Genomic DNA, 26,098 nt, shown 5'->3' on the forward strand with positions numbered 1-26,098 from the left:
CTCAGAGTCCTTGAGCAGCCTTTCCCTCCTGTTGTTTCCTTTGTTAGTTGCCTGACCTCTGTCCTCTATGTTCTGCTCTTCCAAGACAGGCTTGTGGAGATATAGCTCCATGCTATATAAAAGGAAAGAAAACAAGCTAGTACTCTACTGCAAAGGTATATCGCCCACCACCCTTAACCAAGAAGCATTCAAATTGATCATTTTTCCTTTTCCATGGGAAGAGGTGAGACTGGGCAAATCTTCCCCAGAAGGAATAACCAAATGCCAAATTCCTCCAACACGGTGTATGTGAATTGATTTTAAAGCCAAAGCATGCATTTCCATCTATTCTCTGCTGACACCAGGGCTCACCGACTCCATGTGATATTGTCTGTATGTGTATTGTTCTTGCACAGGGTCAGCATACCAAAAAGCCAGGATCAAGAGTCAGAACTGCAGAGGGAGCCACTATGCATGCAATTTGGGCCCATTCGGCCATTTGGAGAAAGTCTCCTTGAAACCATGTCTCTCCAGCACTGCTTGCAGATCTAATACCATCTTTTCCTTCCTTTAAACTAAAGTAACTAGTTACTCCTCAGGAAGCAGAGATAGAAATAATAAACTGGGTGTGTAAACACAATCACAAGGACCTGTAGAAGAAGGAATATGGATCAGCAGTGTCTGACAGAGAAAGGAAACTTGAGGTCTCGGGTGGCTATCTCAGTGAAGGCATCCCCTTGGTTGGGAGCAACCATAAAGAGGCAAATCTTATGTTAGGAAAGGGTTATGAAGTAAAATGGCCAGTATTTAAATATTTTTGCATAAATGCATTGTGTAGCCATATTAGAAATATTGTGCTTGTATCAGGGTCAAGAAAGTCTATCTGGGCAAGAAGCAGTGCGGAAAACAGCAACTGAAGTGAGTAGCTTGAGCATCTATCCTAGGCATCCCGCTAGCCTCACATCTGTTGTGTGCCGTATTTTGAGATCTGCATACTAATCTTCCTCTCTTCTAGGTAGGAAGTCATCCAAGGATGTCAACATAGGGTCCTCTTTTTCACTGGGTCTTGTTTTCATTCCCATACTGATAAGAAGAGAGGTATGCAAGCTCAGTGTTAGAATTGGATGAAAATGACAACCCACCCCGGGATGTTCTGCCCCTCAGAAGAGCTGTAACACTTGGTTGATTAATCGGTTAGATTAATTGATTAAATACCTTGAGTAACTAATTGAGCAGCAGTTTTATTTTAAGACAGGTACTTATAAAATGCAGATAATGGGCATTATCTGCGTAAAAGAATGCCTGTGGGAGAGCAGTGGGTGAGGGGGAGGATGCTGCCCCTGAGGGGATATTTGCTGCCTGAACAACTGGAGCCCCACAAAATTCAATGACGTAGAAGGATGGAAAGTTGAAATGTCTCTTTCTGCTCCTTACAACTGTCTGAAAAGCTTCCTCAGACCTCGATGCAATGTTGAGTGTTTCCCTCTCCCACACCAGCCACACCACGATATTGAACTTCTGTTGTTCAGGACACTCATCCAGTCCCAGCCCCTGGGGTCAGTTTGGGGTGACAGCATTCAGTGGCTACAGCAGAGAAGGGGGGGGGAGAGACACTTTTCTCCAGTGAGCTTCTGTGGGTCAAAGAATCTTAGAACCCACCAGTAAAATGAACATGGAGGTTAATGCAGATGACATTTATTAACATTAAATGAATTAAGTATGTTTTCTTTCATCAAAGACTGAAAGAAGTGGGTCTGTTTAGCCTTGAGAAAAGAAGACTGAAGGGAGATATTATCGTAGTCTTCAAATATTTGAAAGGCTGTCTTACAGAAGAGGAGCAGGATTTGTTCTTGATCATCCCAGAACGCAGAGCATGTAATAATGGACTCAAGTTACAGGAAGCCAGATTTCGGTTGAATATCAGGAAAAACTTCCTTAACTGTTAGAGCAGCACAATAATGGGACCAGTTACCTTGGGAGATAGTGACTGCTCCAGTACTGAGCAGGGGGTGGACTTGATGGCTGTATAGCCCCTTCCATCTTCACTATTCTATATAGGGCCTGTCCATACTGTGAAATTGGGTCAATCTTGGTCGGTGGGATAAGGTACATATTTTCAGTGCAATCTATTTTAACTCAAACACCTATCTGGGAAGGCTGAACAAAGAGCTATTTTGCACAACAATGAATCATCCCCCAAAGATGGCATGCTTCTAGCCCTGTGACAGAAAGATACAGGCCAGCTCTTAAAGAGGAAGGCTGAATCATTTTAAGTAGAAACACAAGCAGACAAGTTTTCCCCCCGTGCCACACAGTGCTATCAGGAAACCATACGATCGCTCCGTTTAGCGTCGAAATCGTTTTGTGACAATGTTTCTGCGATCGCAAAAGCAATCGCTTTGCAATGGTCCCTATGGGCTATTTTTGCTTTGTGATGATCGCAGGGAAGCGATCACTGCAAAGCCTCCATTTTCGGCCAGCTGATCGGCGGTTTCAAAATGGCCGCTGGGTAAACAAAATGGCTGCTCACTGTTTTCAGGCACGGATTCCTCACTTTAGACACACCGAAAATGATGGTGCTATGGAGGATTTTCACTCAAAGGTGAGTTTTAAGCCCATAGGAACACATTAATAGCGTTTTAATGCATTTCTATGGGCTTTTTTATTTCACTTAGCGATGTTATTGCTTAGCAGTGATTTTTTCAGAACGAATTAACATCGCTAAGTGAGGCACCACTGTACCAGTGTGGAAAGCTCTATAATTCTATCCCTGCTCCCCCATTGCACTCTTGAATGCCTACACAAATCTGGTAGACCTGGTTTTAAGACGCTTCTGAAGGTTCAGCGTGATGAGAGGCAGGAAGTTAACTGTGGCTTGCTTTCCTTCTCTTTCTGGAGAACAAGATCTTCATTTACTTATTCTACTAAAATTTCAGCTGTTGTGAGACAACATGTCGGTTCATCGCAAAGGAGGAAAATCAGATGTTCTACCTGACTTTCTGCATCTGAATGACCTGGGGTGTGAAACTATTGGAGGAACGGTACATTAAGTCCAGTTTGTTCCAAGTGAGGGTTAAAAAGGCAGATCATGCTTTGTTTTTGTGTCGCTATTGTATAGCATATGCTATAGGGTTTTTTTTTAAAAAGCCTGGTAGCTAAAGCTGTACGAAAGCTGTACAATCTTTGCATGTTAAGGAATCTTTGTGTGTTAAAGAAACACAATAGATGTTACAATACTAAGTCCTGTTAATTACACAGTGGATGAGTATCACTATGAATTACTAATGGCTTATTAAGAGCATTTTACAAAGCATGGTATATAAAATATAAAAATAGACATAGCTATTTTAGAGATTTATAACCTAGGGAAAGAAAGTTATACCTATGATATTAAGCAAGAAGAAAGAGATGCAACTGTTAAGAGATGGCTTGAATGTAATGAAAAGGTAAATGTCCACATTCATCATTGAAATATGGAAAAAGAAATACACTATAATACATTGAGTTAATATTAATATACATTACACAGTCTGTATGTATCTTTTTGTATGTGATATATGTGGTGCCATATGCTTTCCCTCGGAGCATTGGTCTGAAAGAAGAGAGCTTCCAGGAAGGATGGAATGAGATTCCTGCAAAGAGAGTAGACCCAATAGGAGAGGAAGGCAAAGAGGTTGCTATGGGAATAGACTGCCCCCTGCTTTGTTTAAAAAAAACAAACAAACAGACATTGTATGTAAAATAAACTTGCTAGTTATTTTAAAATAGGATCTACAATTCATGCTTCTCTTTTTATTTTTCAAAGATTTTGTTTGCTACAGATGACTTCTTTGCTCCAGCAGAAAATCTCTTAAAGGTAGGCAAAGTTCCTAGGGGGGCAGTCTTTGGAGTTTAGTGGCATGTGGTAGAGGCCATCACTAAAGGTCAAAGTAGTTGCAAGTGGAGGCTTCAGATGGTCACAAGCTTTCCAGGTCCTCAAACAGTTAAATGTCATTGGGTTAACAAATGAAGGGGGTCTCAAAACTCTACTGGTTTTCCCACCCCTTAGATGTCAAAATGCACATCAGATATGCTTCCTCCCCCAACGATGCATGTTCACAGACATTCTGAAAGGACCTTATATATAAATAAATATATATATAAATAAGAAGGGGACCTATCCTATCTATCTATATATACAGATGTAGGACTTGCTCCATGAGGGACCCTGGTGAACTTTCTGTCTCTACCAAAGGAGACCTGTATCATGTGCATCATGTTCATATGTGTATAGACCGTCTTCCTATTGATGGCTGAGAAGAGTAGAATGGAACAACTTCATTCATTTTGTACCAGCCACTAAGCAGTGTACCCCAGCAGGATGCTAAGATGGCCCTCTATGCTGATCAAGGTCCCCAGAGCACAGACAGAGTTCCGTCTCCAGTCCTCTGAAGATGCCGGCCACAAAGACTGGCGAAACTTTAGGAAGAGCAACCTCCAGAACATGGCCAAACAGCCCAAAAAATGTACAACAACCATTGGATCCTGGCCGTGAAAGCCTTTGAGAATACATCCCCAGAACTCTTAGGATTTACACAAGGTCACGGATGTACCTACTACCATCACATTTTCCTCTGAAAACAAGAAGGCTACCACCAGGGCAATGCCTGTAGGGAAATTCACCATGAGATTCACCGGAGTACACTCACTAGGATAAGCCTGAGGCCACACCTGGAGTAGCAGCCGCCACCTGGAAAAAAAATTGTAGTTTCTCATTGTAACCTTTGCTGAGATGGAAAAAAGGAGAACAACCATCTTCCATGTCTCTGAACCTACAATTGCAACAGATATTAATGATGCCACATGGCCTTAAATCCTGAAATGGTCATAACCCTGGTCTGTAAGGCCACCAATTGTGCTTACACAGTCCCAGGAAGCTGGAAGAGAACAGGGTCTGTAGAGCTACTTGACATAGCACCTGCATCATTCTCAATCACTATCCATTTGCCGACTCAGACAAACTAATGGCCACTCTGGTCAGTGGCGTGGGACGCATAGACAAGAGATACGGTTGATGCACACAGTCACGTGCAAAAGTGGGGATTCATATACACAAGGAGGCAAGTAAGTGTTTGCGCATAGGGTACAATCAGGTGCATGTTTGTCCCCTAATTTGGCCTGCTTTGGGGATGGTTTGGTTTGTTCCTTTTTCCAGTGACCACATGATGTATTGGAGCTTGTGAACCAGCACGTCCCTTATCCTTGCCTACCAGTATCTTCTTCAGCTCCCTATCAGGGGCTACTGTTTCCCTCCCCCCTCCCCCGTGTGCATAGCATCACTCTGTTTTGGTTTGGTTCCAGCATGTGCGATCAGCAGGATCATACCAAAGTGGATGGCTTAAGCTATCACTTTGGTTAAGATACTTCAGCTATTAGAAATTGAAACTTTCGTTCTGCTCCCCCATCAAGAAGGCAACAGAAGATGAGGCAATTTTTTTAAAAAGAAACCCTTTGTGAGCCAGTGCTGAACTGGCTGATTGGAGAGTCAATTCAGCACTATACCATTTGGAAATAATTTTTTAAAATTGAAAACTTCCTCCCATTCTTCCATGGAAGAGGAGATAGGAGGAGACAAGGAAGGTGATCTCTCTCTTTTTTGGCTGTTTTCTCTCTCCCTCTTTCTCTTTAAAGGCATGAAAGGGCTAAATCCTTTGAGGTGTAGGGTTGTTTCCTGCCCCGAAACTACCTGGTTTTTGCATGCAGTTGCAAGGCTTGTCCCAAATGCCATATTACACTTCAAAGCTACCCTGTTTAGAAAGATCCAGCTAATTCAGCCCGGGACAATTAAACTGTCTAGTCCAGTGGTTCCCAACCTTGAGTGACCCAAGGTGTTTTTGGACTGCAACTCCCAGAAGCCTTCACCATCAGCTGTGCTGGCTGGGGTTTCTGGGAGATGCAGTTCAAAAACACCTGAGTAACCCAAGGTTAAGAACCACTGGTCTAGTCCCTCACCCATATTCACAATAGAGGGACAATGGGGGCAGGTCCTGCCCTTCTTAAGGCTGGGCATCAACCTCTTGTTGTTTAAGCTGGGTCATGGGCCAACAGGCTGAGAACCACAGGGCAGATCGGTAGGCAGACCCGAAGGATAAATAAAAACATAGAAGCAAAGACTGAGACAGCACCAGAAGACAATCCAATTGGTAGGAGCGAGCCAAAACTCAGGCTCAGCAAATGGCCAAGCACAGACCTCCACATCATCAGGGCTAAAGAACACTTCACCTCTCAACTGAGGCATTGGCTAGATGGCCAAATTGAAGTTGGCTGCCAGATCAGGCTAAATAGTCACTTAAGGTCAGATATCGTTGCATGGTGGTGCAGAGTGCTATACTTGAATCCACATGCAAAGATCAACTGGTTTCAGGTCAGAAGACTACATCACATCTTTTTAGCATGCTCTAAAAGGCCTTCTTTCTCTTTAAAAGGAAAGACTCCCTTTGAAAGGAAAGATTTCTCAAGATCCTTGGGCAGCTCTCTGTCTTCTTTTGGACAACCTCGCCTCCTTGTGTTCTTGAGAGACAGAGAATATCTGGCTCACTCTTGGAGAATTGGGGAGGGGAAGTTTTGCATTTTTTTAATTGTTGCTAACATATCAGCAATGCTTTGGGATTTTTTTAAAGCCTTATCAAAGCACTGGTGATGCACTGTTGGTTAGCAACTATTTAAAAAAATTACAAATGTCCCCCTCCCTCCAACGGAGAGCCAGGGGCTTTCCATTTCTCCAGATTGTTAAGAGGTTCAATCATTAAGATAATTAAGAGGCTTCTCCAGAGGGGTAGCCAGCCAATTGTATTGGTTTAATCCCAGTGATCACACAGGCTAGAATAAAATCAAAACAGAGCAATCCTACCCACACCTAAAAAGCAGTAGCCCCTCACAGGGAGCTAGAAAGGTGTCGGTGTATTAGTAATCTCAAATAAAGTAAACGCAGAGACTGAGTGACATATATGTAAGTATGGATCCAGTAAATTGGATTTAAGCCACAGTTACAGTTATAATGATCCTCTCTTTCTCTTGTTGCTTACTTTTACTTTAGCATCATAAATCAGAAAACCATATTTTCTGGATCGATTAGTACAACATAGTGTTTTTTTGCCTATGGAAAAATAATGTTAATGCTTGTTAATTTTGCTTGTTTATGAGGATGTTACAACACAAGACTGTTTTTGAGCCATTGTGGCTGTTATATGTTTGTTTAGATACAAAGACCAAAATTTCATGCCGAGCTGTTCACTGATTATGGGAAGTGGAGGGATGGATGGGAGACTAGAAGGAGACGGATTCCAGGTAAAATGCTGTTCCAGTGGCTAAATTACAAATTTGAGACAAAGGTAAGATGTTAATGGCCAGAGGGAAGTCAAGTTATGTAAAGGTTGAACTGCATCAATAAAAATGTTCATTGTTAGAATGATTTTTGCCAGCAAAACTATGGGCCAGCAAGAAGTTCTTATTGACCGATTAATATCAGCTGTTTGTGAGGGGAATGGTACAATAGAAATAAAATGAACAAATTAATTAATAGGCTCAGCTCAAATACTGTAATTGAATTTGAACTTTTGCCTATTATTTATGACTTAATCTCATAATGTCATTTAAGGAGTTAAGGGAGGGGAACCCTCTAAACAACAATAGTTTATAAATGTGGAGTACCTTGCATTTAAAAGAGTCAACAACAAATTGTAAAAGATATTCCATTTTCAATAGGATGGTGCTTGAAAGGCGGATGAAATCTATCACATGTGCGCCCACTTAAGTACTCCTGGAATCATACACTTGGCCTTGATTGGAAATGCATATGAACAACCATTGAGACAGTTATGTTGACTTTTAACCCGGGGTGAGGAGCCTGTGGCCCTCCAGCTATCCAATAAGAATATTGCTGGATTCTGAATCCTTTTAGATGCAGCTGGTTTGGCCACAGATGAGGAATAATGGGGGATGCAGTCCAGAAACATCTGGAAGGATACCAGTACCACACAATTTCAAGTGGATTTGCTTCATGTTAAGCTTATTTCGGTTTGAGGTTGCCCATTACATTATTTGTACTCGGAGAAAAGGTATAAATAAATAAATAAATACTGCAAATAAAGATCATAAAAATAGTCTCATTATTCCCCACAATACCACACAGCTCTTTCTGATTATACCAAAAGAATAGAAAGAGCCACACGTGTGCCCATTTATCAGGGAGAGAGGTCACACAATGGGAAATGTTTTCTAGTTCTTCTGATACTTCCCATATCTCTCTTGTACTGAATCATGGTCACATGGTTTATATCCCAGGATGAACGTCCCAAAAACTTTTAGCAATACCGATTCATTTCCTCCTATTTGAATTGTTATATGCTGGCGTGCTTGACTCTGCCCCCTCTAGACAGCTTTCCTCCTTCCCCGTACACCCACAGCTATTGTTTCGAGCCCCTTTCGCTTCTGATTGCAATGGAACACCACTTGGGGGTGGGTGCAAACTTGCACATGGGGTGGTGGTGGAAATTACTGTAGAGGGAACATTGATCAGAAAGGGGTTTCTGTTTAGGAAAGTGTCACTCTGTTGCACTGGCTGCTTCTGCAGAAATGCACTGCACACAAGAGACGTGATATCTCCGCGCAGCAGTGCTGGCGATCACCCCCCCAATGACATTGGTATACCAACATTTCAATGTATCTTCCCACAGGAAAAAAACACAAACTTGCCAGTAATGTAATGGCACACCCCCCCCGCGACATACTTTTACCAATGTATTGATGAATTGGGCACATTTTTTGTTTTTTAAAAATAATGTGCATGCTGCAGTAATGGCGGCCACCTTCCTGGCTTCGATTCTGAAAAAAAGCTGGGCAGGTCGTGCACACAGGCAATCCCGGTAAAGAATGCATTGGTACAACAAAGGTACAAAATAACACAACCCTCCTGGTGATGGGGAAATGTTCTGCAGTTACACCGTTAGCTGGGAAAATGTCTCAGTCTTAACTCTGTGTTGTGTCACCAGGAAAAGAAATACAGACACAACTGGTGGATAACTACATAACATTTCCTTCCTGTGACCAGGATCTGAAGATTTTATCTTTGAGGCTCAATCTGACCCCCACTTGGACTTCCCCTGCATTTCTCTCCTAGTTCTTTCTCCATTACATTCCCACTGATAAAGGTATTTCCTCACTGTATATGCTAATTTATGCATATACTATTGTCATTTTCTTCGAACATTTTTTTTAAAGGTCATGACTGGTGCATCATTCAACTGGGAGTGCCCGGCATTATTTATGGGATTGAGGCAGACACATCTTACTTAGAAGGAAACTGCGCTCCTAAAATATCAGTCCAAGCTGCATGCTTGCAGCCAGGTAAGGAAGACCTTAAAATCTTATCTAGAAGGCAGAAACCCTGATGCTATATTGCCAGTCCCAGTAGCCTCAGCTGGGTTCCCGCCTTCCATCCATGGATCCACACCATCAGTAGGAAAGGAATATATGAGGTTTATTGGAACTTGGATCAGGAAGAAAAGGTAAGAAATGACTGTATGCAGAGTCGGGAAATCTTGTTTCCTGCACTGGTCCTGCATTCTCTCCATGGGTCTGCCACTCTCTGGTTTTAGAAGAGGTAACCATGTTAATCTGTGCTGTATTTTATGTCTGAGGATGTGGACTTGCCCATGAAATCTATTAGAGCAGTTATTTTTTAAGGTACCACCATGCTTTTGTCTCTTGGGAGGTCTCAGTTCCTTTCACTGACCCGCCAATCCGGTCAGCTAGTCCAGGCTACCCTCCAAGGATTCTCTCTCTCTCTCTCTCCAAGGTGTCACCCAGAGGGAGAGGCGGTATGCTCACACTGAGGGACCGATATGCCAGCATTCCCCCCCCCTCTGGTGTCACTGGTCTCCTTGCCTCTCTTCCAGTGTTGCCAGTTGTGAGGTCTCACTTGGTGGCAAGGTCACGTTGATATCTCTCATCAAAGAAAGGTAGACTAGTTTCTGCTCCAGTATAAATGTAGTATTGTAGTACCAAACCACTCATATATAAATATCCCTCGTTCCAATGAAGACTCACTCTTTGGCGTTGGGTGGGGGTGGGGCAGACACACTCACATATTTCCAATATCACATCTGACTTGACCCAAAATAATATTTTTCCTAGCCTTAAGGCCTGGGGAAGCCTGGCAGATATTCCATTTCTGGTATAAAAACCTAGAGAGACCATAGCAATTCTAAGCTGGGGTGCAGAGTTTTTTTTTTTAAAACTTTCCCAGTGTTTTGGATTATAACCTCTACATTCACCCTGCTGGCTTCCGGGCAATGAAATTGAAAATGCCTCATCCAGAGGACGAAGTGCTCCACACCCCTGTTCTAAGACATTTGTTTCTTTTTCTTTAGGCAGACTTCTAAAGAAGGTAGAATTTTGTCACAATTATCTATTCTCTGTTCTCTTTGGCATAATTGTCTTTGCAGGAGAGGTACCAGCACTGCCACCAAGAGGTAACAGGATAGGAACCGCAGCTTCAGATGAAGAGTGTAAGGTTGTCAAGGAGGTACAGTGACTCTTGGGTAGAAAAAACATCAAATCATGGCTCCCCCCCCCATTTCCTATTGCTGTTGTTCAATGAAACTGCAGGGACGTGTTGCTTTGGATATCTTTGCTTTGAATTAGTATCGTGTTTTGCCAAGGGTAGGTGCAGAACACAGTCCCAGACCACAGTCAGCTGTCCCAAGTGTGGGTGTAAAATAGCACCAGAGTTGATAGGGAGAGGTGGGACTGGTTTCAGTGGGCTGATGCTGAATATCCCATGTGTGACGTCCACCCTCATGCCCCTTTTGCTTGACCTTCAAGCCCCCAGAGCACACAAAGTTAGACGCTCTCTCCTTTTACACTTGCTGCCACCAGGTGACTTCTAAATCACCATTTACTTCAGAAAGACTCAGGTCCACACTTCAAGTTCTTTTAGATAAAACTTTGATTTATTGATTACATAGATTCATAAATATCTCCAGTAGTTAATCACATCTAAATTTCCCAAACTACACATTCTCTTGCACACCCTGACTCTACTCTCAGTGACTCAATCTGACTCAAACTCACTTCATCTCACACTCTTGACTTGAACTTCACACACTGACTTAAATATTGACTCGGGCTCCGCCCCTATAGCATCTGTCTCGGCTCCGCCTCTCTGCAACATTAATATTCATAAACCATCATATTACATAACATAGACCATAGATCAAATAAATAGAGAATGCTACACCATGGGACTGGCAACAACCAATGAAGGCAGCCAGCAAGGACAACCAATGAGGGTAAAGAAAGGCCGGTTGTGTCCCAGTATACCTCATCTTGCCCCTTGTTTTGCCATTTCTCTCTGCAACGTCCATCTCATTTCCCTGTTTTTCCTCTTTTAGTCTATTTCTTGTTGCTTTTGCACTCCCTTCCCCTTGATCCCTGTTCCACTTTCCTGAGCCAGGTGGCAACAGCACACATGGCTTTCACTCTCTCAGTGGTTCACACAGGGAGTGACACAAAAGGGTCTACTCTACACCCTATGGCTAGAGAAACAAAGACTTAACATGGTATGCCTCTCATTCCACCAAGAAGGGATATGAAGCAAAGCTTAGCAGGTCTTAGCTCTTGTCCTGTCTCCTCTCCATGTGTTCATTCCATGCATGGAGATAATCCTCTTTTCCGGACCCAATGCCCTTTTGTTGTCTCCCCTTCCTGTGACATCTGGGAAGGAGGGTCTCCATCACGACTGCAATTCCTGATTGCAAGAGAGCCTGTGTACATACATTAGCAGGCACACAGTTCCAGCAAGCCTCCTCTTAGCAGGACACGAGTGCAAGGGCACACCCCCCACCCCAGCTGTTGCCCTGCAATTGGTACAGAAGGGCTTACTGCTTCTGACAGTGAAGACAACATATAGCCATCACAACTCCAATTAATATATCTACTCTCCCTTTCAAGTGGTCCATGCTGGTGACCATCATGACATCTTTTGTGGTAGGAAATTCCATCATTGCATGGTGTGTTGTGTGACAAAGCCCTTCTTTTTATAGGCCACCTAAGCCTCTGCTCTTGGGCTTTTCATGGATAAGCCTGATACAAGAGAGAGAGAGAGAGAGACTAGAACAGTTCCCCATCTGCTGCCTGCAAATCATGTATACTTTGATGTGCATCTCTCCAGTCCGCCTTCATTTGCCTTGTGTTCAAAACTTAAAAAACAAAAGTGTGGTCAGTATTTTTCAATGTAGATGGAGTAAAATGCTATGCCTATGGAACTCCAGCTGTCTCCGGCTTGCTTTGCGGTTACTTACACTCAGAGCTTTGCATAGCTAATGGAAGAGCCCATGACAGAAACCAAGCAAGGCCTGGAATCAGAAATAAGTGGTGACAGCTTTTGGGATGGAGAGGCAAAGATATATATTTTTTCTTTTTTTGGTGGAGAAAAGGAGCATTGATCTCCAAAAAGGAGCATTTAGTGCCCGTTTTCTCTTTTCCCACAAGGCTGTTGCCTCTTGCTTGCAGTTCCAGGCTGGCTGGCTTTCCCTTCTGTCCTCCACAAATCATTATTTAAAGAAGCCCTGGAGATATGCTTGCAGGAGGAGGTACCGGAAACCTTTTGCAAGCTCTGAAATAGCCCCCTCAAGTGCGACTCAGCATTGTGTGTACGGTTCAGAGCCATACAATTTTGACCCAAGTAATCCTTTTTCATGGTGAACTCGACACTAGAATCTTGATCGCACTGGTTACTTCTTCCTCCTGCGTATAAACACACAGGAAATATTTCCAATCACTGTCCTGATTTTTAACAGCTTTGTGTTGAACTCTGCTTGTGAGACAAGGTCCCAAGCTGAGGGTGTCTGGAATTTCCAGAGAGGCAACAGGTCTGCTTGAGGGGCCTTGTGTTTGATGCATAGTCCCCTTAGCACACTTACATATTTATTGACATGCTTCAAGCTCAGAAGGTTGATGTAGCCTGGTTTCTTAGAAGCCATAGAGATGCACTGCCAGAAAAACTTAGTGTCCTACATTTTCAGTTTCAGCATCAATATTGCATTCCACCAGGGTTTTTTTTAGTACAGTATTGAATACTTACCTTCCAAACCTACCACTCAGAAGCTCATTTTGGCAACAAGTTGCACATTTCTGTGAGAAAGGGACAATTTCACCTCCGAATTGTTTCAGCACTCTCAAATGTTTGCCCATTGTAAAGGAAGCCCTGTTGCTTTTTACTGCTTCCGTCACTTGGCTCATTAACTGGTGAAACATATATTCAAGCACACGCACACACAAGATTACAGTATTCCTCAAAATGCACTCTTCCTGTAAATCTTAGCAAAGTTTGTTAAGCACAGCAAACAAATCTGCCTAATGGAACACACACAGTAGGGACTTGGTCCAGGTTCCATTTTTTTTAAAAAGGAAGACTAATTAGATGCCGTTGTCTGTTAGGTGCCCTAAAAAAGAAAACAGAGCCCAAAATCTAATTAAAAACAAAACAAACAAACAATCTGCATAAGAGCAGTTGTGCAGTGTCTCTTTGTTTCCCACCAGTGTTTGTCCTTCATGTAATCAGTTGCATCATTAGTCGTGTGTGCAGTTAGGCAACCACTGTGCACAAAGGAGAACCTGCAGAGTGTGGTAGGGTGCACGATTGTTCTTATGTGATTTTAAGAAGTATGATTAAGTATTATGATAAATTAAATGAGATTTTGGCCAATAGGGTTAGCTGCACTCGGGTATTTATGATATTCTGAAGACTATTTCAGAACCTTCAAAATAACTAAATCAAGGTAAATTCATATTAAATGACAACGAAATCCAATGGAAAAGGAAGCACATCATGGCCACTGCAAAGGCAATTTTAAAAATGGAAATATCTAGGACCACCTTGAATATTAGGTCTGGTGTGCGTTAAAAAGAAACTCATATAAGGTTATCACTGCCATGAAAGGAACTAATTCATGTCTATTTACAGATGAGGTCAGATGAATGGACTGTCTTGGTTCCTGTGTCAGAGATAAAATCAGGAGATCTTGACACTTGGCAGAATTATTTTGTTGTGACTTTGAAGCAAAGATGGACTCACCTAAGACTCAACATATATCCAGGTAAGATCTGTATAAAGACCTATTTAATAAAGGTGGGGTTATTTTTTTTGCCTTCAGTCCCATCAGTTAGAACCCATAAATAGCACCAGTTGCTCCTGCCCATGAGGGGAATTGTATTATATTCATACCCATGTTTTACATTAGTGCTTCCCTGTGTAAGTGTATTTATGCACGTGAATATGTGTATTGGTGAGCCTAAATTGGCCAGGACGGAACAGAAACAAACCTGTGTCTTTTTAAAAAGACAGCGAACCGGAGAAGTTGTTAACAGAAGTGTGAGCAAAGGGGATTCCTCCCTCCCCCCCCCGGCCATTACAAAATGAGACGGAGGCCTGTTAGACACTGTTCATGCATTAAAGGTTCCAGTAATAAAGCCAGATCAAGTGTTGGCATTAATGCACTCATCTGTCCTTTTCCAGTATCTCCTTTCTTTCAGACTGATCCTGTGGTTTCCTGTTAAGGACTGCTATGCACCAGTCCTTGCAGGAACTAGCACTTATAAATCAATATCCTTTCCCAAGTTGACATCTGAGGGAGCTCTTTGCCTTGGCACGGCTGCTTTTAAAGTTAATACGGATGTTCTGTAGCTCCATTATTGCGGCAAAGTCCTTGGGCTTGTTGATCCTGCATTGGCATGCCACTATCCTGCATATCCAGCCTCTAGGGTGTCGCAGGCCTGAGTGTTTTTAATTTCACTGCATTGCATGAAGCTGGTACAAGAACCTCTGCATTACATCTTTTCCACAAATTGTTCCACAGATTGGACCTCTCAAAAAAAAAAAAAGGATTATATTTGTCAGTAAGAAAATGAATGACAAAATATTGTTGTAACAAGCTTTATTACAACAGCTCAATGAAGATCTATATGCAAAGCACTTCCAGATTCTCTTTGGGACAAAACAAAACACAACAGAATAATGTGAAGAATAGTGGCCAAACAATAAAAAAATAATAATATAGCACTACCTACTACAATGCTGGATGCTAAATATTTATTGAGCATGCCATTCCCCCCACCTCTATTTTACAGTTCATCTTTCTTTTTCAGTCCCTCCATCTTTCCTGCAAGTCTTTATTCCCAGTTATACTGAAGCATACATGGCCACATTTACTCCCATTCATTCCTTACCACCATTCTCTCTTCTTTAATATAATAATAATTAGAGATAGCCATGAGTCGTCCATTGTTTACCAGCCCCACAGGTCTTCTGTGGCTCAGCACCCTGTCTCCTCCAGCGGACAACCCTCTCAAAGGCAGCATCCCGGCTTCCCTGTCTCACCTACTCTGGGTGCTGCCTCTGAGTGGGTGCCCACCGGAGGCATCAGGGTGTGAAACCACAGACCACCTCTGGGGCCAGTAAACAAATTGCTGAACTGGCAGTTCATGCCCATCTACAACAACAACAACAACAACAACACTAATAATAAATAAAAAAAGATGAAACTGTGTCACATCTCATCTGCAAATGTCCCAAAAACTGCACAAACAGATTACAAAGTTAGGCAAGATAGAGTGGCAAAATTAGTGCATTGGTCATTATGCAAAAAATATAACTTGCCAGCCTCTACAAAGGCATGAGATCATTGGATAAGAGAAGCTTTCGGAAAATGACGATGTCAAGATCTTGTGGGTTTTCTGGATCAAAACAGATAGACACCTTGAACATAGCACACCAGACACAGTAGTCATAGAATGGAGAAATGTCTGGATCAATGACACTGCAATTCCAAGGCATGCTAGAGTTGAAAATAAAGAATTGGAAAAACTAACAAAGTGCAGAGACCTGGCAATCAAAATATCTCACCTCTGGAAGAAACATACTTCAGTGGTCACCATAGTCATCGGGGCTTTGGGAACAATATCAAGAAATTTCACGCAGTACCATAATATCAGTTGCAGATATCAGAAACCAGACCACCACCAGAGCTACAAGAATCGGCATTATTAGGAACAGCATATATACTGCACTGATATTTAACAGATACTTAGGTTTTGGAGTTACAAGTTGTATCTGTTGTATAACACCAGTCAATGTTTTTATAATTTTGATTGACGGTGCCTGGTGTTTTTTAATATTAACAACAACAACAACAGTATGCCATGAAGTCAATTCTGATTCATGGCGACCCTTTCCAGGGTTCTTCTAGGTAGAGACTACTCACAAGTGGTTTGTCATGCCCTTCTTCTGAGAGTGCCCTGAGACTTCTGCAGCTTGCCCAAGGCCACACGGGCTGGCAGTGAGTTCTATATCAGTTTAAAATGTGTGTGTGTGCGCGACTCCAGCATAAAGTCAGAATCTAAAATTTTATTTCTCTCTCCCCCCCCCCCCAGATGGTGGGATTGCACGTTTAAAAATATATGGCACAATGCTGAGAGACTGGTCACTTTCTGGTTTAAATCAACTCAGTGATTTGGCTGCAATGGTGAACGGGGGTGTTTGTGTTGGATACAGTGATGCTCAGTTGGGTCATCCCCGAAATGTCTTAGGTAAGACTAATACTGTACCTTTGCTCATAGCTACTCTTTTGAGTCCCACTTCATCCAATGGCTCAAAGGCTCTTGCCTTGTTATGCTGACATAAGGTAAAGGGTGTAGCTTTTGAAGCCACCTTGCCTTAACTTAACCATAGACATTATTTGTTGCATATTGGGTTTGTTGCATGTTGACTTGCAATGTCTGCAGCAGTTTATTAACTTGAAGCTATTTGGCTGCAAAAATGATGCCAGTTGTGTATAAACTGAAGAAGATTTTAGTCAGTAAGTAGAATATGGTAATATTTTGAAATCCAGCGGTCAGCATGTTAAAATCAAAGGATCTGACCGCCAAGACCTAACATGAAAACAGTTGTTCAAAGCAATTTTAAAAAGGGATGGAAAAAGCCATGTGATCCTTGTACACAACCTGGAGACAAGGGTCAGTTATCTTCTTATTAGACCCTAAAAAAAAATCATAAACATAGGCTAGTTTTTTCATGCTACATGTGTCTTCATCAGCTTGGATACCACAGAGCTGGGGGAGGGGCAGAAGAAATATAAAAATGTCAAATATCATGGCCTTATGTGCTGGCCAGGCTCCTCTGTTTTAAAATTTTTTAAAATTCAGATTTAATCTCTGGTGATGTGGATTAGAATGTCTTTCTCAATCTTGTTAGACAAAAGATTGCCAGTCATTCAGCATCATGAATGACCATGGCCTTCTAAGGAAATACATGGTTCCTATTTGACTTGCAATAAAGGTGCACAGAAACATGCCAAATCCCATTTCAGACAAGCTGGAATGAAAATCATTCTATACATTAGAGGTAAAACAATTCAAGTCAACGTAAAAGCAGTTCCTAGAGGATGAAGAAGGATGTCCTCAGTTTGAAATCCTGCTTCCATGATAGGACATGTCTTTGCTTGACTATGGATTTATTATTTGTTTTGTTCCTAGTCAAATTGATGTTGATTTAAGCAAATTAATAATTAACCAGTCGATTAAAACTTATACAGTCATCTAGCTTTATTTAATCAGTTGCCAGCTCTACTAAATTCAGACAAGAGCCGATTGCTTTCCTCCTACCAAACACATAAAAATAACAACAAATTGTTTATAGTTAACATGTTGAATTTCTCTGTATTAAATATAATGTACTTTCTGTTTGGATAGGAATAGGCAGAGCAAAGTCCATGAAAGATGGATGGGAAACAAGAAGAAATTTGGAAAGGCCACCAGTTTTAAAAGTAAGAAATAAATGAGTTAAAATAACTCATACAACACCGATGTTACATGCCATCAAGTCACCTCTGACTTATGGTGACCCCATAAATGAGTGACCTCCAAAATGCCCTGTCCTCAGCAGTCATTATCAACTCTTGAAAACTCAAGCCTGTGGCTTCCTTTAGGGAGTCAATTTATCTTATATTTGGTCTTCCTCTTTTCCTGTTGCCTTCAACTTTTCCTAGCATTATGGCCTTTTCCAAAGAATCCTACTTTCTGATGTGCCCAAAGTTGGACAGCCTCGGCTTCAACACTTTTACCTCCAGATAGTTCAGGCTTGATTTGATCTAGCACCTGCTCGATCACCTTTCTTGCAGTTCAGAGTATTCACTAAACTCTCCTTCAGCACCACATTCATACTAGTCACAAGACATTCCTGACAATTGCTTTGTGTTTGGTTGAGAAGTGGTTCATTGATGAAAAAAGGAGTCAGCTTCTGGAATCCCCCCCCCCTTTTTGGTGTCATTTTGTGAGTGGTAGTGAACACAAGAGAGTATCCTGTAGATCAGCTATTTTAACCCGTTTGTTTGGCCACAACCATAAACAAAACATGAAAGAAATAGACGTCCACTCAGGATTATAGAAGTCAAATAACAAACCTTATAATGTGGTGCGTGAAGAATTATTTCCAGTCTGTGTCCATCTTCAAAGGTACCAGGGTCTCCAGAGAGCCATTGGGGCCCCCCACTCCTATTGAGAATGGCTGCTGTACACTATTTTGAGTTCTGCCATGGATGTTGTCAACATTCAGGCTGCCCTTTGCTATGTAAAACTTGGCATCCTTTTTTCCTGCTGGCAATGCAGGCACAGTATTGTGCAGCAATATCAGACCATTTCCTGGCATTTTGAATTGTGGATATAGAAGCACAATATCTCACATTCACAAACTGGAGAGCAACATACCCTCTAATTTTTAGCCCTGCTGGGGGAGGGGGTTCCACCTCTCTCTCTTATGGCTTCGCCCCTATGTGCACATGCGACTCTGCCCCCCCCCCCACTCTGGGTGGTGTCACAACCAGAACCTAACATGGTCGTTGCGCAGAAAAGAAAAAGAGGTGCATGGAGGGAAGTGGAGTCATGCGCGTGTGTGCACCCAGCTTAGCAGGAACCTTACTGGACAGTGTTTTTGTGTGTGTTTTTGTTTGGTGGAAGGGAGGAATTTAATTATACATAGCATCACTGGTGAGTTACTGATCTCCATGATAAGTGAAAATCCAGAACTCATACCATTTAATCACCAATATTTCTTTCATTCTTCTACCTGGTTGAAAGAAATTTGCCAGTCTCTTCCAGACAGAAACACATATGCACATATTTTAATCAAAAGTGAAGAAGCAAACGCTGGTGGATTCAGGAAAATAAAATCCTCTTAGCGCTTGTCTTAACCATCTGCTTACCCAGAGGAGTGTAGCTGAATGACAATGGAATTTGTCCTATGCAGTTAGAATATGAATACAGAAGAATCAGAGAACCACAGGACTCTGTTGTCCATGTATCCTCTCATCTCAGTCTCCTTCCGTTTTCCCTAATTCAAATTACTTCAGCTAAGAGATACGACTTCATGGAGAATTGCAAATAAATACACTTCCTCCCACTCCCTTTAATTTACCATCCTCTTGCCTGAGGACAAGACAGTCGGGACAGACGGGAGGAAAGAAAACAGGGATCTACTGAGGCCTTTCAGAATTTTCCAGAGGTGGACGCTAGTGCCTGCCGTGTGAGTCATGCTCCAGGTTTCTATGGAAGAGAGGGGTTGGAGCCCATTACAATTTCCTTTTTCTTCCTTTCTAGGTGGATGACAACGGCATTCTCCTTACGTTAGGAAATGAATGGGCCGTCTTTCGAATGGGCCATGCAGGAGTAATAACACATGTAGAAATAGATACCAGTCACTTTCAAGGTAAATGATTGCCAGCCTTGTGGCCATTTTAATCCTCTCTCTTTGTAGAAATCCTTGAATAGCACGTTGTCATCAAAATGGTTTCTAAAACTTAGGCGTAACACTCTTCTGGTACATTTTGTTCTGCTAATTAAGATTCCTTTGTTACACTAATTACTAATTTTAGCTATGAAAATACCCTGTGCAGCATGAACCAGCAAATGCTTACTTGCAAACACATTTGTCCTATGCAGTTAGAGTACAGCCTTATGCCTATTTATCTACTCCCATTTTTGCATTTTGCATGCTTTCGAACCGCTAGGTTGGCAGGAGCTGGGACAAGCGATGGGGGCTCACTCCTTTGTGTGGATTCTATCTTACGAATGCAGGTCTTCTGACCTTGCAGCACAGAGGTTTCAGCGGTTTAACCCACGCACCACCATGTCCCTTCACAAGTACATCCACTCAGAGATCAGTTGGAGTTATTTCCCTAGGAAACATGCACAAAATTGCAATCCTAATTTATAGGAAGGAACTACATCAGCATAGCATCAGCAGAGTAAGGAGGAAGACAGATGGTGGCATCATAGCCAGACATGTTTTCCTTTTGCTGTCCTGTTTTTATTATTTCACGTACCTTGGAATTTTCCCTTGTTTTGTTCCTCTCTAGTTTCCCTCCCTCACTCCCCTTCTGTGTCTGGCTGAGTGCCTAATGATTTGGGCATCTTTAATCTGACTGGAGACTGCTTATTAATCGAGCTGGAAAATTCTCAAGTAAAACCTTGAATATGTGTTTGTTTGAATATTGGAGGAATTAGTTGCTATCGGTTTGTGAGGATAAGTAAACTAACCAAAACCAAAAGCAACCAATTTTAAAGAAGTTCTACTGTCAAGGGATGTGATGGCGCTGCAGACTAAACCGCAGAAACCTGTGCTGCAGGGTCAGAAGACCAGCAGTCGTAAGACTGAATCCACGTGACGGAGTAAGCACCCATCGCTTGTCCCAGCTCCTGCCAACCTAGCGGTTCGAAAGCATGCAAATACAAGTAGTAGATAAATAGGGACCACTTCGGGGGGAAGGTAACAGCGTTCCGTGTCTAAGTCGCACTGGCCATGTGACCACGGAAGATTGTCTTCGGACAAAACGCTGGCTCTATGGCTTGGAAACGGGGATGAGCACCGCCCCCTAGAGTCGAACACGACTGGACAAAAATTGTTAAGGGGAACCTTTACCTTTTACTGTCAAGGACCTTACTTGAGTCCAGGTTCAAGGAAAAAGAAGGTGTAAGAGAAGGAAAGGAAGCTGACACTGATCACCAGGTTTTCTCCCAAGTATTATCCTAACAGCATGATCAGCCTTGCCTGCTTGGAGTTTGTAGACATTTAATGAAATGTACTGATGTCCAGTGAGTTAGTTTTATAATGCAGGTAGCTTTCAAGTTTTTGCTCAAGCTATGAGGACAAGCAAGCAAACTTCAATGAGTCATACTCTAGAAATTAATAAAGTGGTTTTCAATGGGGAAGGTAAAAGACAAAAGAAAAGTAAAAATACTAACATAAGAAAGAGGACTAAAAAGCTTAATGCTGACAGGAAAAGGATCTAGAGAGGTTGTTTAAATGGTTAGACAACAAATCAACCTCTAATGCAAGAAAAATAGGGGTGGTGGGGGAGGGGAGAAAGGTTGCAATCATGATAAAATTGTCAACTTGTAGCTGATAGAAAAAGAAAATGGACTGAGAGTATGAACTGCTAAGGCCTCCAGTGCAGGACAGATGCAGGGCCCAAAGGAAGAAGTGGTCAGTAGCAAATCTGGGGATTGTGGGAGAACACTCCCTTTTCTTTGAGATGGAAGCTGAACAGAGTCCCAGATGAACACTGTCTCAGGAAACAAGGATATGAGTACTAGCTGGAACTTCGTTAGGATCCCTGAAAAGCTAGGTTGTTGTTGTTTTTTAATTATCTCAAGCAACCATAACCATATAGTACACTTTTTGGCTATCTCAAATGAGGCTTTTCCAAGGGTACTGAATTTTCAGGATGTTGTTTGTGTAGAGTACTTTGATGGACAGGTGGTTTTAATGCTGCAGTTAGATTATCTCCCACAAAACTTGCAGAGCTATGGGGACTTCAGAATAAACTTCAAGAGATGTTCTGTTGACTCTCTAGTGATGATAAAATTAACAAAGTTGGGCAAAAATAGCTGGGATTGTTGTTTATATTAGGACTACAAATTCTTGGCCCTAGCGACTACAGATTATTTTATCCATGTATATATTTTACCCACACTGCAGGTAGTGTTATTAAATACATTTGCATGTGAAGTCAAACAATCTGTACTTTCTCTGGCATCTCAGCAAACATTAGAGAAGACAATGATGATCATCAACCCACAGTATATTCACACAGCTAACTCTTGAATCTGACTTTAGAAAAGCAACACAGGTAGACAAGCAGGTGTTCATCTTCTGGATATAGTGCAAGGAAAAAAAAGAGATTAAGATGGCAGCAAGTGGATGTGGTGAATCTCATTTTTTTTTTAAAATAATGGATGTCAGTCATGCCCTAGGAAGTATATAATATGCTCTCCAAAGGCAAACATTAATCATGTCTTGGGTGCATGTAAAGATATTTGTTCCAAAGGTAAATTTATTATTATTTTAGGTTACAGCAAATGGCTTTAGAAATAAAGAGCCCCCCCTGGTTTGTTGTGGAATACAGTGGACCCTTGACTTACAGACGGCTTGACTTGCAGACTTTTTGAGTTACAGACTTCTCTGGCCGCAAAATTTAGGTTTGACTTGCAGACTGAGATTTGACTTACAGACCAGAAAAAAACCAAAATGGAACAAAAACGGCCTGTTACGGGATTAATCGGTTTTCAATGCACTGTAGGTCAAGGGAGACTTGACTTACAGACTTTTTGACTTGAGAACTGCCTTCCAATACAGATTAAGTTCTCAAGTCAAGACCCCACTGTATTGTAGACTAAAGAAGCATTTGAGGAAACAAATGAGAAGAGTTCATATCTCTTCTGAAGACAGATGCTCATTACTAGAAGGGAATCCAAAAAAGTACAGTAGTTACAGCCAAAAAAAAAAAAAAAAGCCAGTTATGCTGCTAAAAGTTGGGTGTATTTGGGACTGGAGGCTGCAAACCAAAACTCAGCACAGTTTTGGCAGTTAGTTGTCAGAAAGTTGGGGTCAATTTTGGCATAACTTTGGAATACCTATATTTGCCTCAGCTTGGGAAAAAATTTTCAGAATTATTCAGAGAGAAGATAAAAGCTGACAGAGCATTGTTTGTGGGGGAAAAACTCTTGTGAACATAAATGATATCCCTCAACAGCCTCCTGTCACCATGTCTGAAATTAAGTCTCCAATACAGTCATTAAAGAATAACAAAGTGCCAGGAAAGGATTTCATGCCACCTGAACAGGCAAGACCACATTTCCTTCTTAGCAGATGAGTGGGTACACTTCAGGCAGCAAAGTTCTGTTATTGATAATTGTTTCACTCTGCTGCATATGGTAACAAGATACACTGCCAGGAGTGGACACCTCTATAATACATTTATTGATTTAAATGCTGCTTTTGGTTCAATAAATAGAAATCTTTTAAGAGAAATTTTTGGAGACAAGTATTGATAGTATGGTTGACGTGGTGGCATTACGGATTAAACCACAAAACCTCTGGGCTGCAAGGTCAAAAGATCAGCAGTTCGAATCCGTGCGACAGAGTGAGCTCCCGTCGCTTGTCTCAGCTCCTGCCAACCTAGCAGTTCAAAAGCATGTAAAATGCGAGTAGATAATAGATACTATCACGGTGGGAAGGGAATGGTGTTCCGCGTCTAGTCGTGCCGGCCACGTGACCACGGAAACTGTCTACGGACAAACACTGGCTCTATGGCTTGGAAACAGGGAAGAGTCGGACACGACTGGACAAAAATTGTCAAGAGGAACCTTTACATTTTTATCGATAGAAGACTTCTCCTCCTTCCAAAGGCTTTTGTAGACACAACAGGACACAAGTCTACAAGTTGGAACCGGTGTAAACTGCACTTTAACAAACAATATCCCTAAAAAGAGTTTGAAGGACTACATTTTGGCACTATTCCTCTTTACTTCTTACATTGATGTACAGTAATTCCAGCCATGCATAGTCTCCATTTTCATATGCCTAAATCCTTGGAAAGCTCGGTTAACTGTCTTTTATATGCAGACAGCATGCTCCTACTTTCTATAACATAGGTAGATATGAAAAGAAAGCTGAAAAAGTTTAGTGCTTATTGTCAGCAAAATAACTTGGTAATTACCAATAGTAAATCAAAAGTGGTAATCTTCAGCAAAACAAGAAAATGTTGTAAGCAGTTTTTAGACTCCAAAGGAATAGAACAGGTGGGATCGTATAATTATTTGGGCATAATTTTTTCATCTACTGGACCATGGTCTCCTCAGATAAAGAGGAATGAATTGAAAGCATCTGCCTATGTTCAAACTTTGAATAGTCTGTTGAATTATATGTATCTGGCTTGCTCCAACCAGTTACAAAGGTGTATAAGGCAAAGGTGTTGCCTATGTTAATCTTTGTCACTGAAATCTGGGAAATTGTCAATAATAAAAAAATTAAAAAGATACAGAATCAGTTTTTATGCTTGATCTTGGGAGTGTCAAGAACCTTCCCAACCCACGTGATTAGAGCTGAGTTTGGAATGGATTTTTTTGCTAGATTTTTGCCTTCGTAGGATATTAAATTATTGTTATTATAGTTCAAATGTCAGGCTTCCCAAAGTATGAATGAATAGGTGATTAAAACAACAGAAAAACCTTGATTCATTAATTTTTCACAGTGGCTGTCAAATCATGGTTTTAGTGTTGAGACTGTAAGACTGTTTAATTTCAATATGAGAAATGTTTTCAAATAAATAATATTAGATATCAGAGCACTGTTGTATATGGCTTACTTGTCATCTGTGAGATATATGAAATGCTTAGCAAGGGCTAAAACCCCAATTTCAAAGGAAAAAAATACTTGTCTTTCTCAATGAAAAAAGATTAACATATGGCCTTCACTCATCTTTTGAGCAAATGGAAACAATGATGCGACAAGGTAGATCTGGGGGCATCCAGAAGACAGACTTTGCATATGTAGTATAGCTGAAGTGGAAGATCTTGCCCACTGTTTACTGTATTGCCAGCTATATTTCAGCGGCAGAGAACACTCATTAGCCCTCTTCCTTGCCTGCATGAGAGAATGGGAGGACGAGGAGAAACCAAACTTATTTTTGCAAGGATCCAATCAGTTTGTAACACAAAGGGTTGCCCTCTTTGCAGTTAAAGCAGCCACTTTCAGGAAAAAAGAGAGCAATCATCATCATCTTAGAACTGCAGAGCTAGGAGATACCCAATGGATCACTGAGTACAGCCCTTGTCAAGAAGCCATAGTGGGGAATCGAACTCCCAACCAGATGCCTAAGCCACTGAGCTATCCAGAATGAACGTTGTCTGTTTAAATGAGCCATGTAATATTTCTTTCTCTAGTGGGGTTTTACTGGAATCATATAAGTTTATTTTATTATGATTAATTGACTAACTACCTACACAGAATAATTTTAATATTTTATACTTTTAACCTTTCATGAGTTGAATGCTTGCTGTTGTTTTTGTTAATAATTTGTATTTATTGTATTTGAATTTGAAGTGGCCTGAAGACTTTTTCAATAAAGTATCTACCCACCCTAGGAAGGAAGGCATTTCTATATTGCATGCATTGCTTTTTTCAATATTAGGAAACTTCCCGGATACGTTTAAACTTGAAGCCTGTGTTTTGAGCACAGAAGAAGAAAAAGAATGTATTGCACGAAAATGGATGCCGAAACACAGTCCGAAATGGATTACGTTGTTGCCTCCAATGAAGGTAAACTTGCAATCTTGGAATCAATTGAAGATCAATGAATGCTCCCTTTAATGCGCCAGTGGGGAAAAAGTGGCTCTACAGAGCCGGTTGGACTCCAACTCTCATAATCCCTACCTAGCAGCCATGCATGTGGGAGGTGATGAGGACTGAAACCCAACATTTGTCATGGGTGGGACACAATTTCCCCATTGGTGTTTTAGTGCAGCTGTGCCCAACCTTTTTTACACCATGGACCAGTTGGGGGTGCGGGCTCCATGCGTAGGGGGCACGGGCACCCCTGCGCTCACGGGTGTGTGTGTGTCACACGGGCGGACATGTCGTACTTGCGGAGTGGCATGTCATGCTTGTGGGTGGGCGTGTCACACTTGTGGAGGGGTGTGACATGCTCACGGGTGGGCATGTCACACTTGCGGAGGGGCGTGTTGCACT

The 26,098-nt window shown here is 41.7% G+C and overlaps 2 protein-coding genes across 3 annotated transcripts in view; one reads left to right on the top strand and one right to left on the bottom strand.

The window, feature by feature from the left end:
* The window catches only part of LOC144587799 (uncharacterized), an 887,030-nt gene that overhangs the window by 259,703 nt on the left and 601,229 nt on the right, over positions 1 to 26,098 (bottom strand). The gene's annotated exons all lie outside the window — the stretch shown is intronic.
* ALLC (allantoicase) overlaps positions 1 to 26,098 on the top strand; it is a 28,200-nt gene that overhangs the window by 919 nt on the left and 1,183 nt on the right. Inside the window, exons 2-11 of one of the 2 annotated variants that reach the window (XM_073001159.2) lie at positions 2,916 to 3,045; positions 3,785 to 3,835; positions 7,218 to 7,305; positions 9,238 to 9,363; positions 10,464 to 10,543; positions 13,985 to 14,117; positions 16,450 to 16,605; positions 17,767 to 17,840; positions 19,669 to 19,777; positions 25,542 to 25,669. In XM_073001159.2, coding sequence (XP_072857260.2) covers positions 2,989 to 3,045; positions 3,785 to 3,835; positions 7,218 to 7,305; positions 9,238 to 9,363; positions 10,464 to 10,543; positions 13,985 to 14,117; positions 16,450 to 16,605; positions 17,767 to 17,840; positions 19,669 to 19,777; positions 25,542 to 25,669 — 1,002 coding nt within the window. In that variant the 5' untranslated portion in view covers positions 2,916 to 2,988. The remainder of the gene's footprint in view (positions 1 to 2,915; positions 3,046 to 3,784; positions 3,836 to 7,217; positions 7,306 to 9,237; positions 9,364 to 10,463; positions 10,544 to 13,984; positions 14,118 to 16,449; positions 16,606 to 17,766; positions 17,841 to 19,668; positions 19,778 to 25,541; positions 25,670 to 26,098) is intronic. The other variant, XM_073001147.2, reaches the window with a different exon arrangement.

Source organism: Pogona vitticeps, chromosome 1 (assembly GCF_051106095.1).
Source record: "Pogona vitticeps strain Pit_001003342236 chromosome 1, PviZW2.1, whole genome shotgun sequence".
Classification (NCBI taxonomy): domain Eukaryota; kingdom Metazoa; phylum Chordata; class Lepidosauria; order Squamata; family Agamidae; genus Pogona; species Pogona vitticeps.